Below are 25,976 nucleotides of genomic sequence, written 5' to 3' on the forward strand. Positions count from 1 at the left end.
TGGGGACCCTGGATCTTATTGTCACTATATGTTGTGTTACGAACAGGTGTATTATGTAACTGTTCAGATACTTTTTGAATGTACCAATTGATTGGCCGAGCACTGTATAGTTAGCACTGGGAATCTGTTGTTGCTGTGTTCCAGACCAGAGAATTTAAATGGTACAAAGTTAAAAAGGAGCGTGCAGAGGAGTTATGCGATTTTGCCTGGAGCAAGGAGTGTGTTTTTGGTGTTTGCTGAAATATTCCTCCTTCTTATTTTTCCATAGCCTGAAGGTTTACCTAGAGAGTACACATACAGCGTCTTTTTCTGTCCAAATGGTAAGGTCTTTCCTGTTGTTTATTATTTCCCTAATATGTTCAAACTGATAGTAATAGTTGCTAGATTCGTGTTAGAATCAAAAGAATGGGAAGTTTATTCTCCAATATTTCTTCCCTGACATTTCACAGAACGAATCCATATCTCCACACCCAACAAATATGAGTATCAATACGTCAAGAAGCCAGCAAAAGTCACACACATACAGGTGGCCATCAAAAGTCATAACGACGCCCACATTGCCCTCTCGCCCAGCGCACATGACAACTCCGAAATGGTGGAAATTGTCCTGGGTGGGCGGCAAAACTCACGCACCTGGATTTCGCGGAGTAAGATGGGAGAGCCTGTTGCCAGTGCCCCAACGCCAGGAATTCTATCCTGGGATGAGTTCCGAAGCTTTTGGATCGGCTGGAGAGGAGGTGGAGTGCAGGTAAGGTAGACTTGAAAATATTAGGAGATGCCGTTTTTGATTTGATACCTACCATTTAGATGGCATTTCAGGATGTGACAGATGTGACTTTACATCAAACTATAGGGAGTTTTAAGTAGATTTATTGAATTTTATGACCACAAAGGGTTGCTGTCATCAAACTGAACAGGTTTGTTCGGAACATGGCAGCAGTAACGCTTACCAAGTTTCACTTCTGTAGGGAAAAAGTTTCACTGAGTTACAGTTTACTTTGTTAGAAGGTAATCAGTAACGTTTCTGAATATCAGAAATCCATTCGGTACATTTTGTGAGTCTTGTCATTTGGTAAATATCTGAGATGATAGTGAAAAATGTTATGCAAATTGTTGGAGGAGTTGTGTTGCGCTACATTTTTAGCTTGTTACTGGAAAACTGCCTACACCATTTTCAGAACCGCTCAGCTACTGTCATGCTATTGAAAAATGTAGTTATGTTATGGTGCTTTTACACTGCATGGTGCAGCATGGTAAGGCTCGGTACGGTTCACTTTAGGGGGGTTATCCACTGGGTACAGTACCAGGTACCTGGTACTTTTTTTAGTACCACCTCGGTTGAGGTTCCAAGTGAACCGTACCGTTACCAAAACGTGACGTGTAAACTTTGCTGATCACGGATTGGCCGGAGAGAATCGTCACTACCTGCATCACTGAACTTGCGTCACAAACACAACAGAACCGCTAGATTTAAATTAGCACAGCCAGCGAAGGATCGAATGCAACTGTTTTGAACGAGCACACCTTTTTTTAACAACCAAAAAGTGGCTGTTTCGTTGTCTGTTGAGGAAGTACAGACATTCCTCCCGTTGATAGCAGAGGAGCGGATCAAGCGAGCTTGATGGGGTGACGCGGAATGAAAAGGTTTTTCAGGAGTCATGGCAATAGAGGCGGCGCAACTTATAACGACATGTGAATAATCCCGCCCACTCTGAAGCAGTACTGAACTGCAGTGGAAACGCGAGCCGAGCCGTGCCGTGTCGTACCACGCAGTGGAAAAGCGCCATTTGTAATGTCGCAATGTTTAGTTAGTTGCTCCCCAACACTGCATACTGAGGTCATATTCTACTGGTTAATGCCACTGCAAAGACCCTGTGGTTTATGACCATTGAGTAGCTCTCACTGGCACAGAAAGATTCCCATCCAGCACTGCTACTGTGCTGCACTGGTATACTTGCATATACACTGAACAAAATTATAAACGCAACACTTTTGTTTTTGCCCCCATTTTTCTTGAGCTGAACTCAAAGATCTAAGACTTTTTCTATGTATACAAAAGGCCTATTTCTCTCAAATATTGTTCACAAATCTGTCTAAATCTGTGTTAGTGAGCACTTCTCCTTTGCCGAGATAATCCATCCACCTCACAAGTGTGGCATATCAAGATGCTGATTAGACAGCATGATTATTGCACAGGTGTGCCTTAGGCTGGCCGCAGTAAAAGGCCACTCTAAAATGTGCAGTTTTACTGTATTGGGGGGTGTTCGAAAACCAGTCAGTATCTGGTGTGACCACCATTTGCCTCACGCAGTGCAACACATCTTCTTCGCATAGAGTTGATCAGGTTGTTGATTGTGGCCTGTGGAATGTTGGTCCACTCCTCTTCAATGGCTGTGCAAAGTTGCTGGATATTGGCAGGAACTGGAACACGCTGTCGTATACGCCGATCCAGAGCATCCCAAACATGCTCAATGGGTGACATGTCCGGTGAGTATGCTGGCCATGCAAGAACTGGGATGCTTTCAGGAATCGTGTACAGATCCTTGCAACATGGGGCCGTGCATTATCATGCTGCAACATGAGGTGATGGTCGTGGATGAATGGCACAACAATGGGCTTCAGGATCTCGTCACGGTATCTCTGTGCATTCAAAATGCAGTCAATAAAATGCACCTGTGTTCGTTGTCCATAACGTATGCTTGCCCATACTATAACCCCACCGCCACCATGGGCCACTCGATCCACAACGTTGACATCATTAAACCGCTCACCCACACGACGCCATACACGCTGTCTGCCATCTGCCCTGTACAGTGAAAACCGGGATTCATCCGTGAAGAGAACACCTCTCCAAAGTGCCAGACGCCATCGAATGTGAGCATTTGCCCACTCAAGTCGGTTACGATGACGAAATGCAGTCAGGTCGAGACCCCGATGAGAATGACAAGCATGCAGATGAGCTTCCCTGAGACGGTTTCTGACAGTTTGTGCAGAAATTCTTTGGTTATGCAAACTGATTGTTGCAGCAGCTGTATGGGTGGCTGGTCTCAGGCGATCTTGGAGGTGAAGATGCTGGATGTGGAGGTCCTGGGCTGGTGTGGTTACACATGGTCTGCGTTTGTGAGGCCGTTTGGATGTACTGCCAAATTCTCTGAAACGCCTTTGGAGACGGCTTATGGTAGAGAAATGAACATTAAATTCATGGGCAACAGCTCTGGTGGACATTCCTGCAGTCAGCATGCCAATTGCACACTCCCTCAAAACTTGCGACATCTGTGGCATTGTGCTGTGTGATAAAACTGCACATTTTAGAGTGGCCTTTTATTGTGGTCAGCCTAAGGCACACCTTTGCAATAATCATGCTGTCTAATCAGCATCTTGATATGCCACACTTGTGAGGTGGATGGATTATCTTGGCAAAGGAGAAGTGCTCACTAACACAGATTTAGACAGATTTGTGAACAATATTTGAGAGAAATAGGCCTTTTGTGTACGTAGAAAAAGTCTTAGATCTTTGAGTTCAGCTCATGAAAAATGGGGGCAAAAACAAAAGTGTTGCGTTTATAATTTTGTTCAGTGTAGCTGGGGCTAGATTTGTTTTGAAAGTGATGTATTTTCATTGTTGGATGTTGAGTCATGTTTCATTGTAAATGGTCAAATATTTGACAACAAATTCTTGATAATATTAAGGGAGTCTTGTCTGTTCATGGAGATTCCAAACTGGGTCTATGTAGGCTTAAGGTGATGTGGGCAGCTTTTGCCAAGTCTTGGCAGTTTTTTTTTATGAGCTCCCTGTGCTTGTTAAATGCAGTATTCATCAAACTGTTTTTTGAGTAGAACTTAATTGGTTTCCATGTTGTTGTTATTATTGAATTAAAGTGTTGTCATACTTGCTTAGTTTCCTCTGAATGAGTGAATGCATATCTCCACCATGTCATGCATGGATCAGTTCATAATTTTGTAAGGGTGTTTCCGAAAAGGAAACATTTGAAAATAGGCTTTTATTTTCACAAGCTCTAAAAGCAAATACAAGACACCTGCACAGTGCTTCTCAGTTTAGATGCTTCTCTGTGTATAGCTGGTCGATTAGTTGGTCTTCCAGCCTGACCAGTTGAAAACTACCTCAAACCCTTTTGAAACAATCTAAAAAGACCAGACAAACCATCTTGGCCTAGCGTGGAGATCAGCTTAACACTATAGTCTGGTTTCATAGTTACATAATCTTTCTGGTGATAGGTGGGGCATGGCCTAGAGCCATCCAGTGAGACCCTGATTCTGCAGTGGGTCGGACCACTCCCTGCTCAGGTGCGGCATATTGGTTTCTCCACTGGCTGGGGTTCTGTAGGTGAGTTTAGGATCTGGCGCAAAGAAGATGCAGACGAGAACCACAATGAGGCCTTCACTCTGGGAGTCCCACACAATGTGGTGCCAGGCTCAGAGAGAGCCACTGCCGCCATGATAGGTAAGGATGAATTTATAGAGTAGCCAACCCAACAGAACAAGCTACTATTTCACCTTAAAATGTGTTTAATTTAAACATGCAATTGCTGTTGTGACTATCTTTTGTGTCCCAGGTGATGTTATGGGGCCCACCCTCAAAAATCTTGACAAGCTCCTCAGACTCCCTTTTGGTTGTGGAGAGCAGAACATGATCCACTTCGCTCCCAATGTCTTTGTGCTCAAGTACCTTCAGAAAACCCATCAGCTCAGCCCAGAGGTGGAGGCAGAGGCCACTGACTACCTACTGCAAGGTACAAGACAGAACATGCTTTCTTTTTTAAATGTGTCTTCTTGATTATTAATCTTCTGAAGAATTATTATAAAGTGATTGAATGTCTGTACGAATGCAGTGCAAACAATGCCTTGGGTCTTCCAATGTACCTGGCAGGTTATCAGAGGCAACTGACATACAAGAGGCAGGATGGTTCCTACAGTGCCTTTGGGGAAAGAGATTCCTCCGGAAGCATGTGGTAAGCTTCTGCTGTGTGAAGTCTGTACATGCCGTGTCTGCTAAGAAGTTGGCTTTAATTACAATAGCGTAAGCCATATTTTTGTTTCTTGCATGTCCTTTATTTAACCCCAATCTCCAGTCAGAGAAAGGTGAACTTCACAAACATCCATGTTTCTATATTTTTTTTCAAATATCTTCATATATTCACACACCCTGCTTCTCTATCTGATTTATTATAGAAAGTTAAACCTCAGATTGAAAGCAATGATTCATTTATTTTTATGCATGGTTGGCTGACTTTTAATAGAGCCATGGATTGTAAAATGCCAAACTGACTGTACCCTGGAGCCTTATTAACAAACTACTAATAAGCTCCCTGACTCCAGACACTGGTGTACAGATTTATTGGTTGTTTTGGGGGATTTCTTCCCGTGGTTCAGAATAGTCATCATTAACTATTCCCTCTGTGAGATCAACAGCCCCTAACCCCCACTATATTGCCTGCTCTGCCGCTGGACACACAGGAGCCTGTGTTACAGGAAAATTAACTTGGCTTTGGCTAAGTTAAAGCAGGGCACATACTTGATCCTTGTCGCTCCTCATTCCTGAATAAACTTGCATTACTACTCATTTTAACTAGTTAACTAGTCATCCAGAAAAGTAGTCGACTATATGGCAGGCTAATGTTTATTCCTATCCTTGGTCTTTGCTGTTTCTGGAAAGTTCAATGCTGCATTGGCAGAGAGTATGTGAGTGGAGAAAATGTTTGCACAGTTAAGCACAGGTGAGAAACAAATGTGTTGACGCAAGGTAAGAATGAATTGAGAAACCTTGACACCACTAAAGAATACTGCATTAAGTAGTGTACTTGATGGGGGATTCCATTTTAAAGCTGTTGGGACATGGTCCAGTGGGTATGTCAGACCCTCTCCCAGATTTTACATTCGTCTGAAAATGTGTATAAGTCCGAAACAACCCTGCTTTTGTTTCTGGTCCAGTTTCAGCTATTAGCACTGATCATTTATTGCCAGGTGAGCAGCAGCTCCAGAGCTGGGCTAATATGTCCCCGCTTGGGCTGAATGATAGAACAGGAAATTGTGGTTCCTAATGAAAAGATTGGCCATAATGGTGCAGCAAGTATTTTATGTCCCCATCAGCGCCTTGGTGCCCTAGTAATGCCAAGGCCTTCGAACCTAATCTTCTTCAGTGGAAAGAGCAGCTAATGTTCTGGAACACAGTGGAAACTTTTATTTATAAATGCCTGGAAGGTTGGTGCAACTTTAGCAGAGTTTTGTAAAGTGTGAGGATGCCTTCGAAAGTGGAGAAAAGATGTTTAGACCTTGGACCAGATCTGGCAGCCCATCTTCTGGCATCACTCGCTGGCATCAGCATGTCTGGATCCAATGTGAGCCACATGCGGCAGTAATCTACTCTACAACCCCCAGTAACCCCCAGCAATCCCACAAACTCCTCTAAGGTTGCTGCAGAACTTGAGCAAATCAGGTGTAGTTCACCTAAAACTAAAGGAGTAGTTTCAAACCTGCTTGACATTCTTCTGTGAACCACTTATTGTGAAATGTTAAATGTATTGGCTATTCTTTTCAATATTAAAAGTGAAAAGGGATCCAGGCTGCTGAGGTCAACAACAAATGCTCTAGATATGGAGGAAGAATCCCAGATTAACAGAATGCAGGTCACATTCTGTTGTTGGGGTGCCTTAAAACCACATAGAAAAATTATATGCTTAAGGTTAGTAGCTTTTCACCTCAAGTTTATGCATGCTTGGAGTGGTTCGCCACAGATGTTTCAGGATCATTTCAAGAGCCCTGTTTGCCTTGAGAGTCCTGGCAGAGATTTCTGAGCATTCCAAAGCATTAGGTAAGGCGACTTCTTACAAGGGTTATGTTGTGAGAAAGGCACCTTGCAATCCTCTGACCGAACGTCTTGCGCAAGCCTAACTAGAAGAATCAGGGGTGTCCCCTTCACTTTGCTGCTCTTTATATAATCCAAACACTTTCTAGAACCTTTCCCCTGGGTCAGGCAGTTAAAGTCTCTGACACATATTTCTTAACATTATAAAAATTCCTGTTGGCCCAATGCTCCAGTCTTATGATCTCTCTTGGGGAACATAACATTCAAGGCCAGGCCTGCAAGGACTCCGTAGTGTTGTTTGGGTGTTTGTTTTGACATCCCTAAATTACATGCTGCAGAAAAACTCCCTCATTGTTTATTTATTGACCTTTATGTTAAGTGAAGTCACTTGTATCATCATCTGGCCGTTTTGAGGAATGGCGTCATGACATGCCATGTTGCAGTTAAAACAAATTAGCACATGGTTTGCATGTTTGTAGAGCCCTGGTTCAGTTGACTCACAGAGGTGAGAGCATTTACAAGGCAAAGTCACCCAGCATTTCCATTTAGCTGTTCCTTACATCTTTCAAAGTTCATCCTCGCTGTGACGTTTCAAATAGCTTTCAGTTTATGTATGGGATCCCATACTTTGCATACTTGATTTGGTATTCTCCAAGAAAATCTACTTGAAATCTACTATTCATATCCACACTAAATTATGCAGCTTGACTTCCAGGCAACAAAAAAAAAAAGTAGACAATGGACATTCATGTAATTTTTTACACTTTCCAAGAATCCTTTACAAGTTGCCTATAATGAACTCCTAGCATAAGACATCAGTGTTGGTATCTGTTACCTCTTGGTCCTCCAGGTTGACTGCATTCGTACTGAAATCATTTGCTCAGTCACGTGGCTTCATCTTCATTGATCCTGAAGAACTACGTGCTGCCAAATCCTGGCTGATCACTCATCAAAAGGAAGAAGGATCATTCCCAGCAGTGGGCCGGATACTCAACAAAGACCTGCAGGTACATAAATGGAGACCTTCCTTTTGTTTAATACTAAGCAGTTTGGAGTATCTCTGAGATTTGAGTGAGATGTGTGAACTGGGAAAGGTCCATATGAAAATCTGTGCTCTGGCACACTTAATTTGTAAAGGTTTAGACAAAAGTTTCTACAAAAAGGATAGCTTAAACCAAGATATGTTTACACTTGATTCAGATCCTTTTTAGAAATCCTAGAAGAACCATTTCAGTTTAGTTGTGTCAGAACATTGCTTATTTAAGCCAACATTCCTTAGGTTTACAAGCTCTCATCAAACTGAGGAAGCTGGGATAGAGGTGTTATTTGTCATCATCCTGGTGAAAGTTGCTCTGTCCAATTCCTTTTAAGGGTGGGATTCATGGAAAGATCTCCTTGACTGCGTATGTGGTGGCAGCTCTTATGGAAACTGGGATTACAACTGAGGTGAGAGATCAACCACATCTTCCACATCTTGTTTATCCTGTGTCTCATTAAACTACCTCTCAGTGAAGTCTCTTTTCGCACAAATTTCCGGGATCCGTGTTAAGAGGGCATTCCTGTTCGTAAGATGATGGATGTTCTGGCAAAGAACCGACAGTATTTCTTTCAGCCTTGTGATAGGTAATCTAATATGGAAGCTTGCTGTCTAAATCTAAAGATTTATGATAAGAACATGCAGAGACAATGGAATTCTTTTGAATTTTTCACCCTGCCAACATTCCTTTCTTCAAACTTAAAAGAGATTTGACAATTCCATTAAAAACACATGAAGACCAAGTCACAATTTCTATACATTGCCCAACTAATGCATACATGTGTTCATTGCCATTAAAAATACAACAAAAAAGAACCAAATTGTATATAAATTAGGGCTGTCAAAGTTAACATGTAATTAAATTTGTTCGATTAGATATTATAACTGATTGGACCTGCATGATGACGTTGATCTTGATTTAAATATTTTAATTGTTTGATAGCCCTAATTTGAAAGGGTTCAGTCATTTTTACAATCAGAGATTTCATTAACAAAACAGCACTCGCTCGTTCCCGCTAAGGTTAGTTTGGTTTAGAGCCAAGCCTTGCCAACCTGCTCTTTGATATGTCGCTTTGGTAATGTGTAGCATTGCAGCCTTCGAAGTACAGACAGAATGAGACACTTCAAAGGCCCTCTTCTCTCACTCTAAAATCGACTTGATGAAAAGAATACCTGTCAGATTAGCGTACATGGCTGCTCAGGGCTAGGACCCAGGTTCCATGAGAAAAGGGACATACAGTGGGGCAAAAAAGTATTTAGTCAGCCACCAATTGTGCAAGTTGATGAAAGTCAGTCCGCTGACGCTAAACAGATGAAAGATCATTAGCAGGTTGTACGTTTCTTAGGAAGGAAAAGCTGAAGGATTGAAATGGATTTGTACTGAAGGTTTTTGAAGTTTAGCTCAAGAAACACCTGCTAGCTTTGTAAAAGCTAAGTGATGAATTAACATCATTTGGGAATGTTTTAGTACACCTTAACAACACCTAGAAGTATGTTCAAATACACTTTTACTAAGCTATATTTATTCTCCTCAACTAATGAATAGTTCTGAATGTTTTTGTTCAGGAGGAGAAGGTTGCTGTGGCTAAAGCTAAAGCGTTTTTGGAGAGCAACACTTACTCTGCTGACGACCCATATACAACTGCTTTGTCCGCATATGCACTCACTTTGCTTCGTAGTCCTTATGCTCCATTGGCTCTGCGGCGACTTAACCACATGGCCATCACCCAAGGTACTTTATTAACGTGTATTAAAAGATAGTTGTTGGTGATGATAGCTTAGCATGTTCTTGATCCAAAATGTTCTACTGTGTTTGCAGATGGTTTCACTCATTGGAGTCTTACTGGCAGGACTGTAACTGATGAAGACACGTTCATGGGCTTCAATGATGGCCTCTCCCAATCAGGTCATCAGTCAGTCATCAATCAGTTAATCAACTCACCAACAATATTCAATATATTAAACCTTTTTTCTGCTTTATTAGTTGTGTCAGCTGAAGTTGAGATGACAGCTTATGGTCTACTCACCTACACACTTCTGGGTGATGTGGCATCGGCCCTACCTGTAGTTAAATGGCTATCACAACAACGGAATGCTCTGGGTGGTTTTTCCTCAACTCAGGTGAAAAATCTTTGGTACATTCTTCAGTCCTTGGTTGTGAATAAAAGATTCATGTTATGCTCGTTTACTGCATCTACTTATTGTGCAATCCATAGTATGCAAATATTCTGTTTGCCCCCCCCCCCTAAAATGTACTACATTTGCTTAGAAGTGCAAATCTTGTTTCCCACAATTTCCCAGATTCAACCTGACAATAGGTGAATTTGTAATAGCATACTACTTTTACTATTTCTCCCAAATCAGCCCATGCATTGCAACTCTCACAAATGAACAAGAAGTAAAATCAGCAATGATTTTAAAGTCTCATTATTTGATCTAATTGGCAAGAGTGGATCAAAAATGATCAATTCTATTACTCCGATAATAACTGTAGACAACTTAAGCATGTGCATTTAAATATATGCGTTTTGTTGATGCTTTTAAGGAAGAATACTCTCTTTTAAGTATTAAGTGTACACTGTGTAGTATCCACATAATTTTTTTATGCTAAATTATGCTATTTCCTTCAGTGTTAAAAAAACTATTTTGCGCTCCAACCAGTAATTTTATTATTACGATGATCAACATCAAGCAGCATAACGGACTGCTTTTGTACCGCTAAAATACCTGAAAGCGGATGATACCGAAAGCCTCACACATTCAAGTTACATGCACCTGCTCTTTCTTTAAAATAAGGTGGATACAGTAAGTAGACTACATTAGTGTGTCCAAATATAGTGTAGGCTAAATATGCTTTATTGGACTTGAGTTTATTTTATTTTTCCAAAAACAGGATACTTGTGTGGCACTGCAAGCCCTGTCTGAATATGCCATCCTGTCATATGTGGGCGGGGTCAATCTCACCATATCTCTGGCTTCCACTAATCTGGATTTCCAAGAAACCTTTGAGCTCCAATGGGGCAATAAGAAGATTCTACAAAAAGCTGTGGTAAAAAAATCCTTCACTAACACTATTGACAATTCTACATTCTACTGTCGGAGAGGTATTTTCAGTGAGGGCCTGAACTTGAAATGTCCCTCCTCTCAGCATCTGCTTGGCACATCACTCCATCTTGTGATTAGCAGTGTCAGTTTAAATGCATGTAATTTGGATTTTGGACAGGGGCCAGACGGTTAATGTATTTGCTTATACTTGCGCTGTTAATCTGATTGATAAGTCTTGCATTCTCTCTCTTTTTGTTCAGATACCCAGCATTCCTACAGGACTGTTTGTCAGCGCTAAAGGAGAAGGTTGCTGTCTAATGCAGGTACTATTGGTTTCTGGTAAACCTAATCCCAAATTCTCTCCACAGATAAACGATTGTACTCTTCGTCGTCCTCCTCCTCCTCATCTAGAGGCGAATCCCTCCTTGGCGACAGCCAGCTCTTTTTCCAGGGGAAATTCAGTACTAATGTTCACATTCCTGATTTTAGAATGGAAAGATCTGGTAAAACTTAAGCAATTGTATGCCAGGGGTATGTTCTTTCTCCTGTAATCTACCCCCTAGATAGGATGGTCTAATAATTTGTATTTTTTTTTTTTTTGGTAAAATGTCTTTCATTCTGGGCCACAAAAATAAGCAGAACCACGTCAGCACCTTGACCTAGAACGTTCTGTTCTCAGGTTGTTTAGAGGAAGCAATGCAAGTTTTAAGAATCTTGCATCTGTGCGCAAATAAATCATTTTGAACAAAATCCCTTACACTAAATATTACATTTTGGCATGTAATTAGCATGATTTGTATTAAGGACATAAATTAAATAAGGACATTTTTAGGTCACCAGTGGAACGATTTACTCCTGGTTAGGCAATTAAATGGAAAAAAGTCCATTCTTTAACATTTCTTTGAATAGAAATGGGGTGCCAGATGAAACCATAGTGCTCTGACCTAATGGTATCGATCATATCCTTGTCTCCATCCTCAGATTGATGTATCCTACAATGTGCCTGATCCAGTGGCTAAGCCAGCCTTTCAGCTTAAAGTCGATCTCAAGGAACCCAGACAGGAACATCACATCCAGCCGTCCTCAAGACACATGTCTCCTCGCTCCCGTTCTCGTGCTGATAACCGATCAGAGCTGAGTCGCAAGCGAAGAGCTCCTGTAGACGACGAGGACCCCGCGGCCCACCAAGACCACCTGGACTACCGTGTAACTTTGGAGGTTTGCACCAGGTAACAGCATCGACAAAAGGATTTGATGCATTTTGAGGTCTATTTCACTTGATCTAGTTTGATATGAATAAATAACCTTAGATTGAGTTTTGATTTTAGAGGTGTTGTTTATGCTCTAACTCCGCCTGTTCCTCCTCAGGTGGCTGCATGTTGGTTCATCCAATATGGCTGTTCTAGAAGTCCCACTTTTGTCTGGCTTCCGTGCAGATATCGAGAGTTTGGAAAGAGTGAGATTTCTTTTTTTTTTTTTGTGTGTAATATCTCTCCTAGAACTTCCAATCATTTGTCACATTCACATTTCACATTATTCAAAGTAGGCACGAGATTGACAAGGTGTCTCTGTAATAGGACAGTGCATCTCTGTCTCGCTCTTTCCTTTTCTCCTTTTCTGCATGTGTCCTCTTGGCAGATGAACAGTTTTTACATCTGGAGGCCATCTCAAAGGAGGCAGTATGGCATGGAATTTACCAGTTTCTTTCTCTCTCTCACGAACACATAAACATAAACACACACAGAACACTTAACAGTCGTTCTTATTTGGATTGTGTCAAATAAAATAAAAACAAGAAATTATATATGAAAGGGCCATAATGTCCAGAGCAGCGGCCTGGAACAGGAAATGCTCAGGGGGGTCAATCAGCCCCACCTCTCCCTCTAGCTGGGGGTATGTGGGTAAATAGAGGTTGGTTAAGTCACCTTTGCTGTCCCCAGTCAGCTGATTGTCCCTCATTAGTCATGTTATAGGTCCCAGGCCTCATGTCCTCCACGCTAGTAAACCGACACTACCTCGGGAGCTGTATAACGTGAACCAACTCCGAAGCTCACCGCGGTGGAACGTGTCTCATTAGCGTCATTAGCCAGTAATGAGCTGGCTTTACACAGCCACCTCTGGCTGGCTCCATGTTTATTACACGATCCAGGCTGTTCACATTCCTCGTTTCGCTATGGGAAGCGAGATTGCTTACACCGTCATGTCTCATTGTTTTAATTTATAGTAAGAGGGAGGACATGCTTGGAAGATTGTTTGCTTCTCATATATTCCACAGTGAAAATCAATATTTTTTTTACAATGAACAGTGAAGTCAACAGTGATATTTATGTATTTGTCTATAAATGTCTAATTACGACAACGATCTTTGGTCCCTAAGGCAACATGTTTCCTTTTTTAGACTTTTTATTTTGGCAACGCTAACAAGCACAACTTTTTCTGAAATTGTGTTCCCTGCTGTGGCCTTTGGACAAATCAAATCACTCTTGGTCATTTATTTGGGGCTGCAGTCATACTGTGTATATTTGTGTGTGTTTATGTTCGAATGTGTCTTTGTGGCGCCAGCTCACACTGGGCCCCTCATAAACTGTGTCCGAGCGCTCGCCTCCTTTCTCTTTTCTCACTCACACACACATAGGATGAAGGATGTTAGGATGTTAAACAGCCCTGACTAAATATGACATCTTTAAACAGCTTGTGGAAGGCAGCGCTGTACAGATACTCACATACTGAGTGTACGACATGAGGAGTTCCAACTTTTTGCAAATGTGCAGTGATATTGTGCATTGGCAGTCTGGTTGAATTGTTAGCATGACAGCTAGCAAGTTTAAGAAGTCAAATATACAGTATAAAGATTGAGGAATTCCTGCCTTAAAGTCAGATTTTTGGTTGACGTGGTTTACTTATAAATTATAACTGTTACTTACATAGAAAGTGAAGTTTTTCTCTTTAACTCGAGTTTCTCCCTTTAACAGAGCTAGCTAAATGCTAGTTTATTTTTAAGAATGAAAAATCTTGGTTTATACCTGAAACTTACCTGTTAGCCACATTCAAAGAATGGTTTACATGTGTATTGTGCTTGTAAGAAATGTACTATAAGATAAAACCATTTATTAAATGACATATTAGCTTTAGCATTTAAGTTAGCATTGTTTACTGTGCTAAATAATCCTTCTTTGTAATCATTTTGTTCCCAGCTGTTGTTGGATAAACGAGTGGGGCTGAAGAGGTATGAAGTAGACGGACGAAAGGTTCTCTTCTACTTTGACGAGGTGAGTTAAAGTCACATAACTACAGCTTTGTGTAGCTCTAGCAGCACTTTTGCATAACATGAGAGCTGTATGTTAAAATACTTGAGGTTAAAGTCTCGTATAACTTCAGGTGTTTTGTCAGGGGAGCATATTAAAGGGGTCATATGATGTGATTTCAAGTTTTCCTTTCTCTTTGGAGTGTTACAAGCTGATTGTGCATAGATAAGATCCCTGAAGTTGCAAAGACTAAAGTCTCAAAAGTCTCTTTATCAAAGTTAAGACTCTGCCAAGCCCCTCTAAAACGGCTCGTTCTAACACGCCCCCACATATCTACCTCACTATGTGGAAATATTAGCATAATGCCGCCCAAATGTGCACGCAAAGAAAGAAGGCATGGTTTCAGTAACCGCAGTTAGTGTTGAAGCAGCCATGTCAGGGAGACGCTGTGTGTTTCTAGGCGAAAGCAAAAGCACTTTATTTGGCCTTCCGAAAGTAGATGCATTTAGGAATCTTTAAGATTACCTACAACAGAACAGCAATGCATTTTATGGACGACCGTTTCGTGAACCTAGGAGAGGAGGTAATTCTGACTTTGCTATGACAATCTGGCGCTTCTGAATCAGCTACTGTTTTGTTATTAGTTTAAGTTTGTTATTGACTGTTCAAATGCGGAGTTTTGTGCATCGTGTGTGTGTGTGTGTGTGTGTGTGTGTCTGTGCTCGCGGGCGCATATGTGAGAGAGAGAGAGAGACAGAGTCACATCACAGTGGATTCAGCTGTCTTAACCGTGGCTTGTGTACTGCTAACACATACCAACTTCATCACTGTGTCTGTCACGCGACTCTGTTCCCCTTTCGGGCTCTGTCTTTACATTTATTTTGAAAGATGAATCTCGCGATTATGGTAAGGGACGTTACATTTCCGACGAGTGCTTGCGGTGTTCGGCCAATCACAATGCACTGGGTCAGCTGGCCAATCAGAGCAGACTGCGCTTGTCGGAAGGAGGGACTTTGTAGAAAACTAAGCGTTTGAGAGAGGCGGGGCATAGATGACCTACAATAATGTACAGTATTTGAAAAATAAAGTGTTTTTTGAACATTAAAGCATGTCAACATATTCGGTTACACCAAATACACAAAATAATGATCTTTAAAAAAGCATCATATGACCCCTTTAAGGATTTATCATTGTAAAGTCTGCTGTGGTATTGTCTTTTCCACAGATCCCCAGTCAGTGTATGACCTGTGTGGTCTTCAATGCCATGAGGGAGTATATTGTGGGCAAAACAGCTCCAGTGCCAGTGAAAGTCTATGACTATTATGAACCAGGTGAGTTTGGACCATCCCACTCCAAACAAAAGAGTATCGGGGTGGCACCATAGTATAGAAGTGGTATTTGTTTAGATGGTAATACCATGGTACTATGGTATATGAATATGGTAATCATTCAGTACTATGATACCATGGTATTTCAAAGAATAACAGGGTATTATTTTGCAAGACAGTAAAACCATGGATGCTTTGTAAGTTTGAGAGACACAAGAGTCAGAAATATCGTAATTACGAGTTCCGAGCCCATGAATGACTGAACAGCCGTATTTACACTGGGAGAAACTCTGAATTTTAGATTACATGCGAGATATCAATGTCCAGAGGGTGAGTTTGAATCATATCGGAAAGTAAGTTTGTTGTGATTGGTAAAGAATGATTTTGCAAAGTTATTATTTTAATTATACATGCTGCATTTCACTAATTTTAAAGGCGCAACGTTGGCCTACAATAAGTGTAAAGTTAGTCACTCTCCTTTTACTGTTTACAAAAACAATATTTTTGCTTAGATACAATGTACAAGTGATAGCAATTATTTTCATCATTATGAATTCAGATGTAGTTATTTGGGTCAACGGGAAACCACTTTTTGTTTTGTTTAGGCTACTTCAGTGTTATTTTTCAGACTTCTCCAACTTCTGAACGTGACATTGTAATAACTCTTTGGTACAAGCTTCCCTGGTGCACTTAAAGGCAGCATTATTCATAACCAGTTCTTTTATTTGAAAAATCCAATAAAAAAAATACATGGACAACTCGTTTTTCTGTTGAGATTACAGATTACACGCAACAACAAACAGGTGGTGTACCAGTGTAAATTCAGTTTGTGGCTAAATTAATCTTACAAACAATTATTTTTAATGAATCAGAAAAGTGCTTCATAAATGGATAAACTAAATGGCTCCCTCACTCACTTTTCATTACTGAAATATCAGCAAGTTATTACTTTTAGTTATATTCAGTCTCTCTGTCTTTTGAATGACATGAATTTTGCACAAGGCAATTTTTTTATCGCCTTTGTGTGTATGTGTATACAGCATTTGAAGCCACACGTTTCTACAACGTGAGCGAGAGCAGTCCACTAGCACGAGAACTATGTGATGGCACCACATGCAATGAAGTGGAAAGCTCCAGCAATCACTGGATGGGTACATCTTTGTCTTCTATTATGTCTACTTCTAATATCAAATACTTCATATTTAATGACTCTTTCACTCTTCCCCTCCAGGCTTTGTGCAAGGCAGCCAGTGCAACAACATTTTTGATTGTCCGGAGGAGGAACACTACGAGCGATGTACGTGTTATCGTGACTGTGGCTATGATGGCGAGCCCGTGTGTGGTTCTGATGGCCAAATCTACCAAAACCAGTGCCAGATGGAGGTGTCCGCCTGCAGGAACGGCACACAGATCGAGCAGATGCCCTTCAGCCACTGTCCACAGAGTAAGTTCTGCGACCTCCATGCAAATTTATGGAATAAATCCTCTCCTCTTTTTTTTTTTTTTTTACGCAACTTAAGGACCCAAGCTTTGTAAACCTGTACCATTTCATTACGAAACTCGTTTTCACCAAGATTTATGCCATGTGACCTTGAACCAGGTGCTACCCTCCCTAGACACTTTAAGATGAAGTCATGCTTGTTGCATAATTAGAGACATGTTTTTTCCTTCCTTTTAAGAGGTTAATGCGCAGGACTTTTGGATACGCACAGGCATGGACATGCGGGGAAGACCGCAAATGTTTCAGCCAAACAAATCTCCAACCTAGATCACTGTAATGTGGATCAGAGCTTCCATAGGTTCAATTTGGTCTGTTGCTGAGATTCGTACCTTGCCACTTGACATCCGGTTGCTTGTTTGTTCATATCACAGGCGAGATTAAAGCCTCATCCACTTGCACATCAAAGAGAATCAAAGTGTTTTCAATACTTTGCAATTATCCGTGTCCAGACAGGCCCAATACGAAGAATCAAACCCGTGTTTTCACTACCGAGAAAAACTAAGGTGCGTGTACCTGCTTTGGTAGGAACAGCTGTTCAGGTGCTGCAGTTGCAGATGATATAAACACATACATATGCTCATACACACACCAGTATATGGTGTATTACAGGGCTCCCCAAATGACAGAGCGCTTTTGTCTGGGGCCTTTTGACAGAGAAAAGAAAGGGGGAGGCAGAGGGTTAGAACAATCCTGTCACATTCCTTTCCAACGAGTGGACCAACAACAAAGGGGCTTTCTTGTTTTACAGAGGACCGCCATCGGGAGGGGGACACAAAAATGATTATGTGGGAAATCAGTGCCAATATGGTAGACAACAGTAGCATGTTTAGGGCTGCATGATAATTTTTTTTGCAGGTTATAGATCCTAAATTACAAGCAGTTTTGGTTTTAGTCTACTGGTACAGTTATATATCCACAGTGATTTTTCTGGTTAAATTGAAGCACCATTGTGAATATTGTGATTGTTATTCTTTTATTTAAAATTTTTGCATCAAGTTTCCTAAAGATTAATTTCAGAATCATTAGTGTCTGTGTGTTGGTCAGTGTGATTCATTTTTGTAAATCAGTTAAAATTGTCTCAAACAATTAGTTCAAAACTCAACAATTTCTATTGTGCATCACTGAATCCAAAAAATAATTTTGGAATCAAGTTTTATAAAGATACATTTATGAATCTAAAGTGTCATTGGATTCATTCCAGGATCGTTGGTGCTCTTACTAGAAATTCTGAAGCAAAAATGTCGCTACTGGATAGTGTCATTCATTTTGTGAATCTGTTCAAATAGTTTGTTTCAAGGGATCAATTCACAACCCTTCAGTGATTCTTTTGTGCATCACTAAAGAATTTTCCAATAAGCTTCTATCACATTATTGCCTATGGTATTTTTCTGACACTATTGTTTTAGTAAGAATATAAATGGGTTAAATGTTGATTTTTATTGCCATGTATTGTAAATCCATATACATTAATATAATTACATATATTTAGTGAAAACATTGTGGAAATGTCTGAAGTAATAGATAACAAAATATCAGACTATCTGGCATCACAAGTGCAAACAAATGATATTAGACTTGGATCTGGAAACCAGATATGAAACACTGAGCAACTACTGTATCTGTTTCCTAAATAAAGTACTGTATTGAACTTTAATTTGACATGTTTATATGTGCATTGTCATCCTACAGTGGAGGTGGCCGTAGAAGAGCGAGAATGTGCTACAGGAGAAGAACCAGAACAGGAACCTCTACTCATTCCTGCAGGTATCATCATCTCCTCTTCTTCTCTTCTTCTTTTCTTTGAACACATCTGGATCAGTGCCCTGCAGGTATGAGCATGTGCCACACATGGGCAGGTGTTGAAGAGTTCAGCGATCAGATGCTACATGCGTAGAAGCTTATGCATGCACAGGCCTGCATACCAGTCCAGACTACATTAATGCTCAGATAATTAGTATCCCAGCCTCCTGTCGATCACCTCACACCTTCCCGTATAGGGCTTGGCCTGTTCAAACACCATTAACTGTGAGTAAAAGTTGGCTGGATTTGATAAGTACACATTTTAATGCAACAGGTTGGAAATCAATGCTGTAGTATCTTATTCTTTTTTTGACTAATACTTCATTATGCTTTTCTTGCAAACACAGTTACCAGCAATGACAATAGCAATTTTCATTGACTTAATTCAGTGTGGACAGTATGACTGATAACAAATATAAAAGATAAATACAATAGATATCCCTCATATTCTTGATTTGATTGGAGTCCTTGTAATATATGAAAAAACTATGAATTAACAATTGATTCAAGATACGTTTTTCTAAAACCCAGTCTTATCTCCGCAGAATTGAGCTTTTCAAGAATGTATCAGGTTTTAAGGATGTTTGGATATTTTATTGGAAAACAGGGCAAAATTTGATAAGGAAAAACATTACAACCCATTAAGTAGCAAAATTAGCAAGTTAGAAGTGCTCATGATATCACATGCACTCTCATCTAGGTGTGTGTGTGTAGGTATGTGCGTCTGTGTCCTCTGGAAAACTCCCAGACTGATTAGACAGTCTCTTGCAGAGCTGTTAAGACTTGCCTAGTGTTGTGTTTGGGCTGAGAAAATGTGTCTATAGGGCTGTGGTTATTGGGGTTCCTCAAGGTTATGGTTTTGGCCCGCTTTTATTTATTTATTTATTTGTTTAAAGTTTACTTAACCTAGGAGCCTCCTGTTTAAATGTTTGCGAGAATTTGCAGTTCTTTTTTGCTTGAGGTAATTACCAAGTTTGTTTGCGACCTATTAATGATTGAGGTGACTCTCTTGGGTTTGCCATTTGTAAATCTGTTTGGAAAACTCACACCATTTACCTGTGTAGCAGAAATATGTGTTTTGGAAATCTGTGAGAGCATTTCCTTGACACAAATTCAGCTTAGTCCTAGATCACAAATGTGTTTGAAACGCATTCAATTGTGTTTTCTGATTGAAACACATTCAATCAGAATTCTGATTTACAGTGAGGTCTTATTCTGACCTAAGCTCAAAAAGAACAACAACAAAAAAACACATACATTTATTCTACTCTTCTATTACATTAGTTTTATTTATATGGATGAATGTTGTAATGATTGTGATGTAATGATTTTGAAGGATAATATGGAAAATAAGTAGACTTCAGTTTCATGTATAATTCCAAACTGCAAGAAAGACATTTATTATCATTGATGATTAAGTGGTGCTGAGCAGCTGTGTTAACAAAAGCCCATAAACTAGGATTTGTCTCTTTTTTTTTTTTTTCTAATTTATGGACATTTCTACATTAAAGCCTTGCAAACATTATCTGTGGAAAGATAAATGAGTTTAGACACCCAAGCTGTGAATTCTTAACATTAGAGATACATTTACACACTTGGTCTATTGAAACATATGACAGTAATAGAATCAGCTTGAGTTGCTGCTTTATATTTGCAAGGAGCACCCCCTTCAGGCCATTTTGTACATGTATTATTTTTCTATTTGTCATGTAATCTGGCAATGTATATATTTGCTAACTATATTAATTTAAAAGACCATTTTATTTTTAACAACTTTTATTATTAACAACTGCTAAAATCTTACTTAAATTCCGCAAACATGTTTTTAATAAAAAGTCAAACGGGCCAAAAACATACACTCGAGGGACACCACAGCCCAAATGAAAAAAAAGAAAAGTTTTCTTATCTTGATTTCCAGAAAAAACATCTAAATGTCTTTGAAACAAATCAAACAATGCTTTTGTCGATGATGGCAAATAGTTTTGCAGCATGTGATTTATTTAATAGGTGGGGAGGAGCCAGGCTCTGTAGCTGAGGTGTCCTATTATTCTTACGAGTATGACCCAGACACGGACAGCTTTTCACCAGAGAGTGAGGAAAAGTTATTGCCTATAGGAGAAGAAGAGGAGGCGGCAGACACCGCACAACTTCTGGGTGGACATATCCTCACAGTGGACACAAAGGACTCACCTGAGCGATGGTGAGATACAACCCATTTACCGCAGTCACTTAAAGGACTATTTCTTCTAAAAAATGTCTTGACCTCGTAAAACATTTTCTTTTTCACTTATGTGTATAATAAGCATCAATCTTTTGTCTGTTTCTCTGCCGCCTCTACAACAGAGACCCCTGGCCACCAGCAGCAAATGCGGGAGCTCCACATTGTACATTCTCTGTGAATATGTTTGTGTGTAAGAAGGGCTGGGAAAAAGAGTGGTACCCAGTCTGTTGCAATGAAATGACAGCTCTGAGTGTGTGTGTGTGTGTACAGAAAGAGAGATTATATCAGTTCTCCTTTCTTTTATTTTTTTAATTCATTTCCATAGCTCATTAAGTTTAGTGATGGTATGACGTCTCCCTGTATTCCTCTTGTAATCTAGTTTTAATAGTCCAGTATTTATGTTTGTAAGTATAATTTACCTAAAAATCTAATATTTTATTGTTTTTGTTTTCTATCTGTGGTATTTATTTGTGGCTAGTGCCTTTTTGTTTGGTTGTTTTTTTTTTCTCAATTCCTCAGTCAGATCCTCTCTTCTTTCTGAACACAATCTACTGTTGTGGTTTTACAACCCGTTAAAATGTGCTGTGATGGAACGTGCACTTCCAGAGCAGAAAAAAACGCACAAAATTGTGTGTTAAGGTGTGTAGCTACTACCGGTATTTTTACTTCTTGACGTCTGACTTATTAATCGGAGAGGACACTGCAACTGATAAATAAGCTTCTTTCCCAGTCACCCTATGCTAAATTAGTCTTTGCATCACAGAAAACAAACTCCGTTACACAAAATGGAATATGATTTGTACAGAATATAAGCTATTTTGACTACGCCTCCACGCTAAATGAAAATTGGCAGGCTCATATGAAATCTGCACTTTTAAACAGAATGTCTCTAATGTGATTATTCAAGTTCACTGAATAATTTGGTTTAATTTAATGATGTGTTAAGGTACCAATAAGAGTCTCTTACTCTCAAGTCCCATTTAACATTTACTGTATTTAAATTCCCCTAAAATCAATGCAGATTTGCAAAATGGCCTTATGTGAATTTGGAAAATCACTTAAAATGAATTTAACCTTCAGTGATAACACGTTTGGAAAAAAGTAAATGAGAATAAACTTTGTATGCAATTTGTATCATGTGTGAAAGCTGTTTTGCTATGCTTGAATTGCAATTTGCATTTGGTCTGTTCCATATAATATGCAAAATTAGGATACCAAATGTATATTGAAAATACCTTATGTATATTTTGGGTGGAAATTTCTAGGAAGCATTGCTCACAATCAGTTATACCGGAGAATTTGGTTTGTGATGATGATTCTCCAATGTGTAAAGACCGTATACTACAGTTCTGACGCAAACGCTTCGCATATGCATACAGTCGAATGTGTAGTATGTCAAAGTGCTCTTCATCTCCCAATTCTTACTATTTTTCTCACAATTGCAAGTTATGAACTCAGAGTTCTGACTTTACATCTCACACAGTACACACACCCTAATGCATTTGTAAAAAACCTTAGTATACTTTGTGCTTTATTATTGCAGAGCAATCTTATGTAATCACAATAATACTGTATGTACTAAAAGTACATACATTTATGTTAAAGTTGTTTTTAAACTATTTTGAGAGAATCTATTGTTCCTGGTTAACTGCTTGAGCTTCTTCAAAGCTCTCTGACACTTGTTTGAAGGTCCTGGCAAAACATTGACCCTAGCTTGTGAGAGTTTGCCTATGTTGACATCAGCTCAGGTTACCTTAGGATTGTTAATGTTTGATGGTCAGTGCAGTGGTGAACATGTTCACCTATCATGCCTCCAGTGATTTTAATAGCTCTCCCAGAGTTTGTTACAATGCATTTCAGTTGGATAGATAGGAATACTGTACATACTCACTTAGATGTCCTTCAGAAGTTCCCATCTTCTCAAATGTCGAGGGCCTTTTCTATGCAGCTTTGCAGGGGGGCCCCCAGCTGCTGGTCTCCTTAGCGACCCATGCTTGATGGTCCATCTCTGCTCAGATGAACAGAGTAAAGGTATTAAAGAGAAAGGGAAGCGAGAGGAGGAATTATCTGATGGATATACATGACCATGAAGTCAAGTGATAACACCTTTGTGCTTCTGTCTCTCAAACGCATGTGTATATTTTATGGGTCTGGCAGCCCCTAATTGAGTCAACCAGGATGAATGAAGATTTACTCCAAAAGTGTTCAGTTTTCCACTTTAGTTCTGACATCATCAGACGGTAGAGATCTTGACTGGACATACATTTCTAGAAGGGTTAAACCTCCGGTCCCAAATGCGATCTTGACTATGAGGGACACGGAGAGGAAGCGTCCGGTCATTGCTGCCAGAGAAAAAGGTGAGCTGTTTTAATCTATATACTATGTACTAAACAACAGTCTTACCTTCAATGTCAGAAAATTGTGTTTGGAGGAAGTATCAGTATGTGCGGAATCAAATTGGTCCTCAAACATTTGTGGGCTGATGGCATGGCATTCCCCTGGTAGTGTCAGAGAAGATAGCCAAAGGCATTGTCTGTCCTCCACTCCAGGAAAACCCATCACGCCACTGCGATGAGCTCACATTCCTGCTGGGCTGCATCTACAGGGTGTGGATCTCCTTAACAGATTCTGTCACAGCTGCCTGCCAAAAACTGCATCACAGCATATTTCTGATTACAAGTAGGGCTGTGCATATGTTTTGTGTGCATGACTACAGTATGACGGCTGTGTTTATTCAATCTTGTTTACAGGGCCAGGGCCTGGTCGATACATCCTTCCACCGGCTATCAGCTTTGTAGGCCATGATTTCACCAAGTCAACAAGTCCTGCCTACTCCTTCCATGGCAGGATGACTAACAACAGTGAGTTCATATTAACTTGAAGTAAAATAAATGAGCTCAGCGGGAAATAACTCCAAAATAACAGCTGGATTCATTCTAGCTCATTTTATGCCAGGAATGTACAAATCATCAATGTTGACACAGTTTATCATTCATAACCTTGTATGTATTTTGCTAATGTCACCTCTAGAGGGAGACAGACTGCTGGAAATGTCCATTCTTGAACATTACTGTGTTGATAGGCTAGTAAATCAGAAGTGATATTTTTATTAATATTATTTTCATGTTACTTTACAGAAAAGGGTACAACCCCGCTTAATTTTGCCTTAAGGATTTATTTTTTTTTTTTTTAACTTTTTCGGCATCAAAGTGTGTCTAATATTGCTTTATTTTTCCTTCCTACTGAATATTGATCAATATACATTTATATAAAAAAGGTAAAAGTTTTTTGTTTTGAACTAAAACCATAGAACTCTAAACCAGATATTTAAGGTAAAAGATTTTAAAATTATATCAAAATTTAAATACATACTTCAGCAAATGGTGCACAATTTATTTTTATTAAATTTTTTTTTTTTGCACAATAGTACAGTATAGTGTAAGCCTTGGAATTATGATATTTTGTATGTTCAAGGCCTTCCCATTAGCTACAAAAAATCTCAAACATTTAAAAGTTTATTAAAATATTAGATCAGATTACTTAACATTTAATCATTCATTGCATATGATCAAATAAAATTAAAAGATGCTTGAAACCTACAATGTAACTTGTTTAACTCTACAAGTAAATACACATTAAATATCTGCAGTTCACGTGTGTTAAACAGTTTACTAGAATATTACTTGAACAATATTAAAAAGTATTGTGATGTATGAGTTTCTTTCCTGAGTGATATAATGCTTTGTTTATTCTGCTTTGATTGTACAGTGCATAGCATTGACTGTAGTCCAGGGCCTAAATATCATATCGATGACAAACTGACTCGCTTTGGAAGAGATGGCACCCCTGCCTATTCCATACATGGCAGGATGGAAAGTCAAGGTAAATCGGTTATTTCGAAGTGGCACTCTGTTGAAACAGTTCCTTATTTACTGGTCGATCAAACTACTTCATGTCGAAACCACCAGGAAACACTTAGCTGGAATGAGTTGACTGAGTTTGACAGTTCCTAACCCTTGTTGTATCTGACATTTGCAGCATCAGTCTTCTCCACCCCTGGACCAGGAGCATACAGTCCCGAGAAAGCCTCTCTGTCCAGCATCCATCGCAAACCGCCATCCCACACCATGGGCTATCGAACACAGTATCGCTCCGTGGACACCATACCTGCCCCTAACAAATACACCCTCCCTTCTCTCATGGGCTCCAATGTTTTGACCAAAGCATCCAGTGCCAGTTACAGCATCTCTAGGAGATGCAAATCCGGGGGTCCATCTGAGGACTTATCTAAAACTCCAGGTCCTGGTAGATACAAGCGCACAGATCCCAGTGTCTACCTCCCGAGGCAGCCGGCGTTCTCTATGCTGGGCAGACACGCTGCTGCAACGGAGTCCACAGTGGTACCAGGTCCTGGAAGTCATAACCCAGAGAAAGTGACAGTGCACAAATCCAGACCTCCTGCTTTCTCTTTAGGGATCAGGCACTCAGAGTTTGAGACCCCTTTAATTGTAGATTAGTGGTATTTTGAAGGGTATGTTTTTACATACAGATTTTCTGTCTTTAGCTTGAAAAATTTAATTGCATGTTTACAATGGTTTGCTATTTGTCTTATAATGAACTCTGATGTTCAGATGGAAATATTCAGCATTCTCACACCATTCGACCACTGAATTTCTATTACTGTTTTTGGTCGCTCAGAATCATTTAAAAATAATTGTATTTTTATTGTCTAAAAATAATTTGATGGAGATCATGCTTACAAAGGACTATTTGTAGTCAATTCAATATTCTAAAAGTGAGCATAAGAGTCAACTATAACCATCATTTTAAGATTTAAAAAATTTCAGTGACTTATCGAGTGACTCAGAATTACTGGGGGAAAAATTATAAAAATAATTTTACAGAGCTCACATTTACAAAAAAAAAAATTCTAGCCAGTGAAAAATTTTAGACCCGATTTCCATAGTCTTGTTTTTC

The 25,976-nt window shown here is 39.8% G+C and overlaps 2 protein-coding genes across 3 annotated transcripts in view; both read left to right on the top strand.

Moving 5' to 3' along the window:
* The window catches only part of LOC107586397 (C3 and PZP-like alpha-2-macroglobulin domain-containing protein 8), a 34,846-nt gene extending 12,813 nt beyond the window's left edge, over nt 1–22,033 (top strand). For both annotated transcript variants that reach the window (XM_016273738.1, XM_016273739.1), the window contains exons 23-43: nt 269–320; nt 450–748; nt 4,237–4,462; nt 4,575–4,751; nt 4,889–4,970; nt 7,674–7,830; nt 8,195–8,269; nt 9,426–9,591; nt 9,679–9,765; nt 9,844–9,980; nt 10,753–10,908; nt 11,165–11,227; nt 11,886–12,133; nt 12,273–12,360; nt 14,099–14,173; nt 15,375–15,480; nt 16,518–16,628; nt 16,709–16,921; nt 18,668–18,742; nt 20,786–20,978; nt 21,122–22,033. In XM_016273738.1, coding sequence (XP_016129224.1) covers nt 269–320; nt 450–748; nt 4,237–4,462; nt 4,575–4,751; nt 4,889–4,970; nt 7,674–7,830; nt 8,195–8,269; nt 9,426–9,591; nt 9,679–9,765; nt 9,844–9,980; nt 10,753–10,908; nt 11,165–11,227; nt 11,886–12,133; nt 12,273–12,360; nt 14,099–14,173; nt 15,375–15,480; nt 16,518–16,628; nt 16,709–16,921; nt 18,668–18,742; nt 20,786–20,978; nt 21,122 — 2,787 coding nt within the window. In that variant the 3' untranslated portion in view covers nt 21,123–22,033. The remainder of the gene's footprint in view (nt 1–268; nt 321–449; nt 749–4,236; nt 4,463–4,574; nt 4,752–4,888; nt 4,971–7,673; nt 7,831–8,194; nt 8,270–9,425; nt 9,592–9,678; nt 9,766–9,843; nt 9,981–10,752; nt 10,909–11,164; nt 11,228–11,885; nt 12,134–12,272; nt 12,361–14,098; nt 14,174–15,374; nt 15,481–16,517; nt 16,629–16,708; nt 16,922–18,667; nt 18,743–20,785; nt 20,979–21,121) is intronic.
* Nucleotides 22,034–23,307: 1,274 nt separating this feature from the next.
* Nucleotides 23,308–25,516, top strand: LOC107586461 (outer dense fiber protein 3-like protein 2). Its single transcript, XM_016273830.1, has 4 exons — nt 23,308–23,356; nt 23,750–23,860; nt 24,768–24,881; nt 25,038–25,516. Exons 1-4 carry the CDS (start codon nt 23,308–23,310, stop codon nt 25,514–25,516), a joined length of 753 nt encoding a protein of 250 aa, XP_016129316.1.
* The last annotated feature ends 460 nt before the right edge of the window (nt 25,517–25,976 follow it).

Source organism: Sinocyclocheilus grahami, unplaced genomic scaffold, assembly GCF_001515645.1.
Source record: "Sinocyclocheilus grahami isolate Dianchi unplaced genomic scaffold, SAMN03320097.WGS_v1.1 scaffold81.1, whole genome shotgun sequence".
Lineage (NCBI taxonomy): Eukaryota > Metazoa > Chordata > Actinopteri > Cypriniformes > Cyprinidae > Sinocyclocheilus > Sinocyclocheilus grahami.

Excerpts from the sequence above, each read along its gene's own strand:
- LOC107586461 (XM_016273830.1), top strand. The coding sequence starts at position 23,308 with ATGAGGGACACGGAGAGGAAGCGTCCGGTCATTGCTGCCAGAGAAAAA. Across the intron at positions 23,861-24,767 it reads TGGCAGGATGACTAACAACA|TGCATAGCATTGACTGTAGT; the intron begins GTGAGTTCATAT and ends TTGATTGTACAG. Across the intron at positions 24,882-25,037 it reads TGGCAGGATGGAAAGTCAAG|CATCAGTCTTCTCCACCCCT; the intron begins GTAAATCGGTTA and ends TGACATTTGCAG.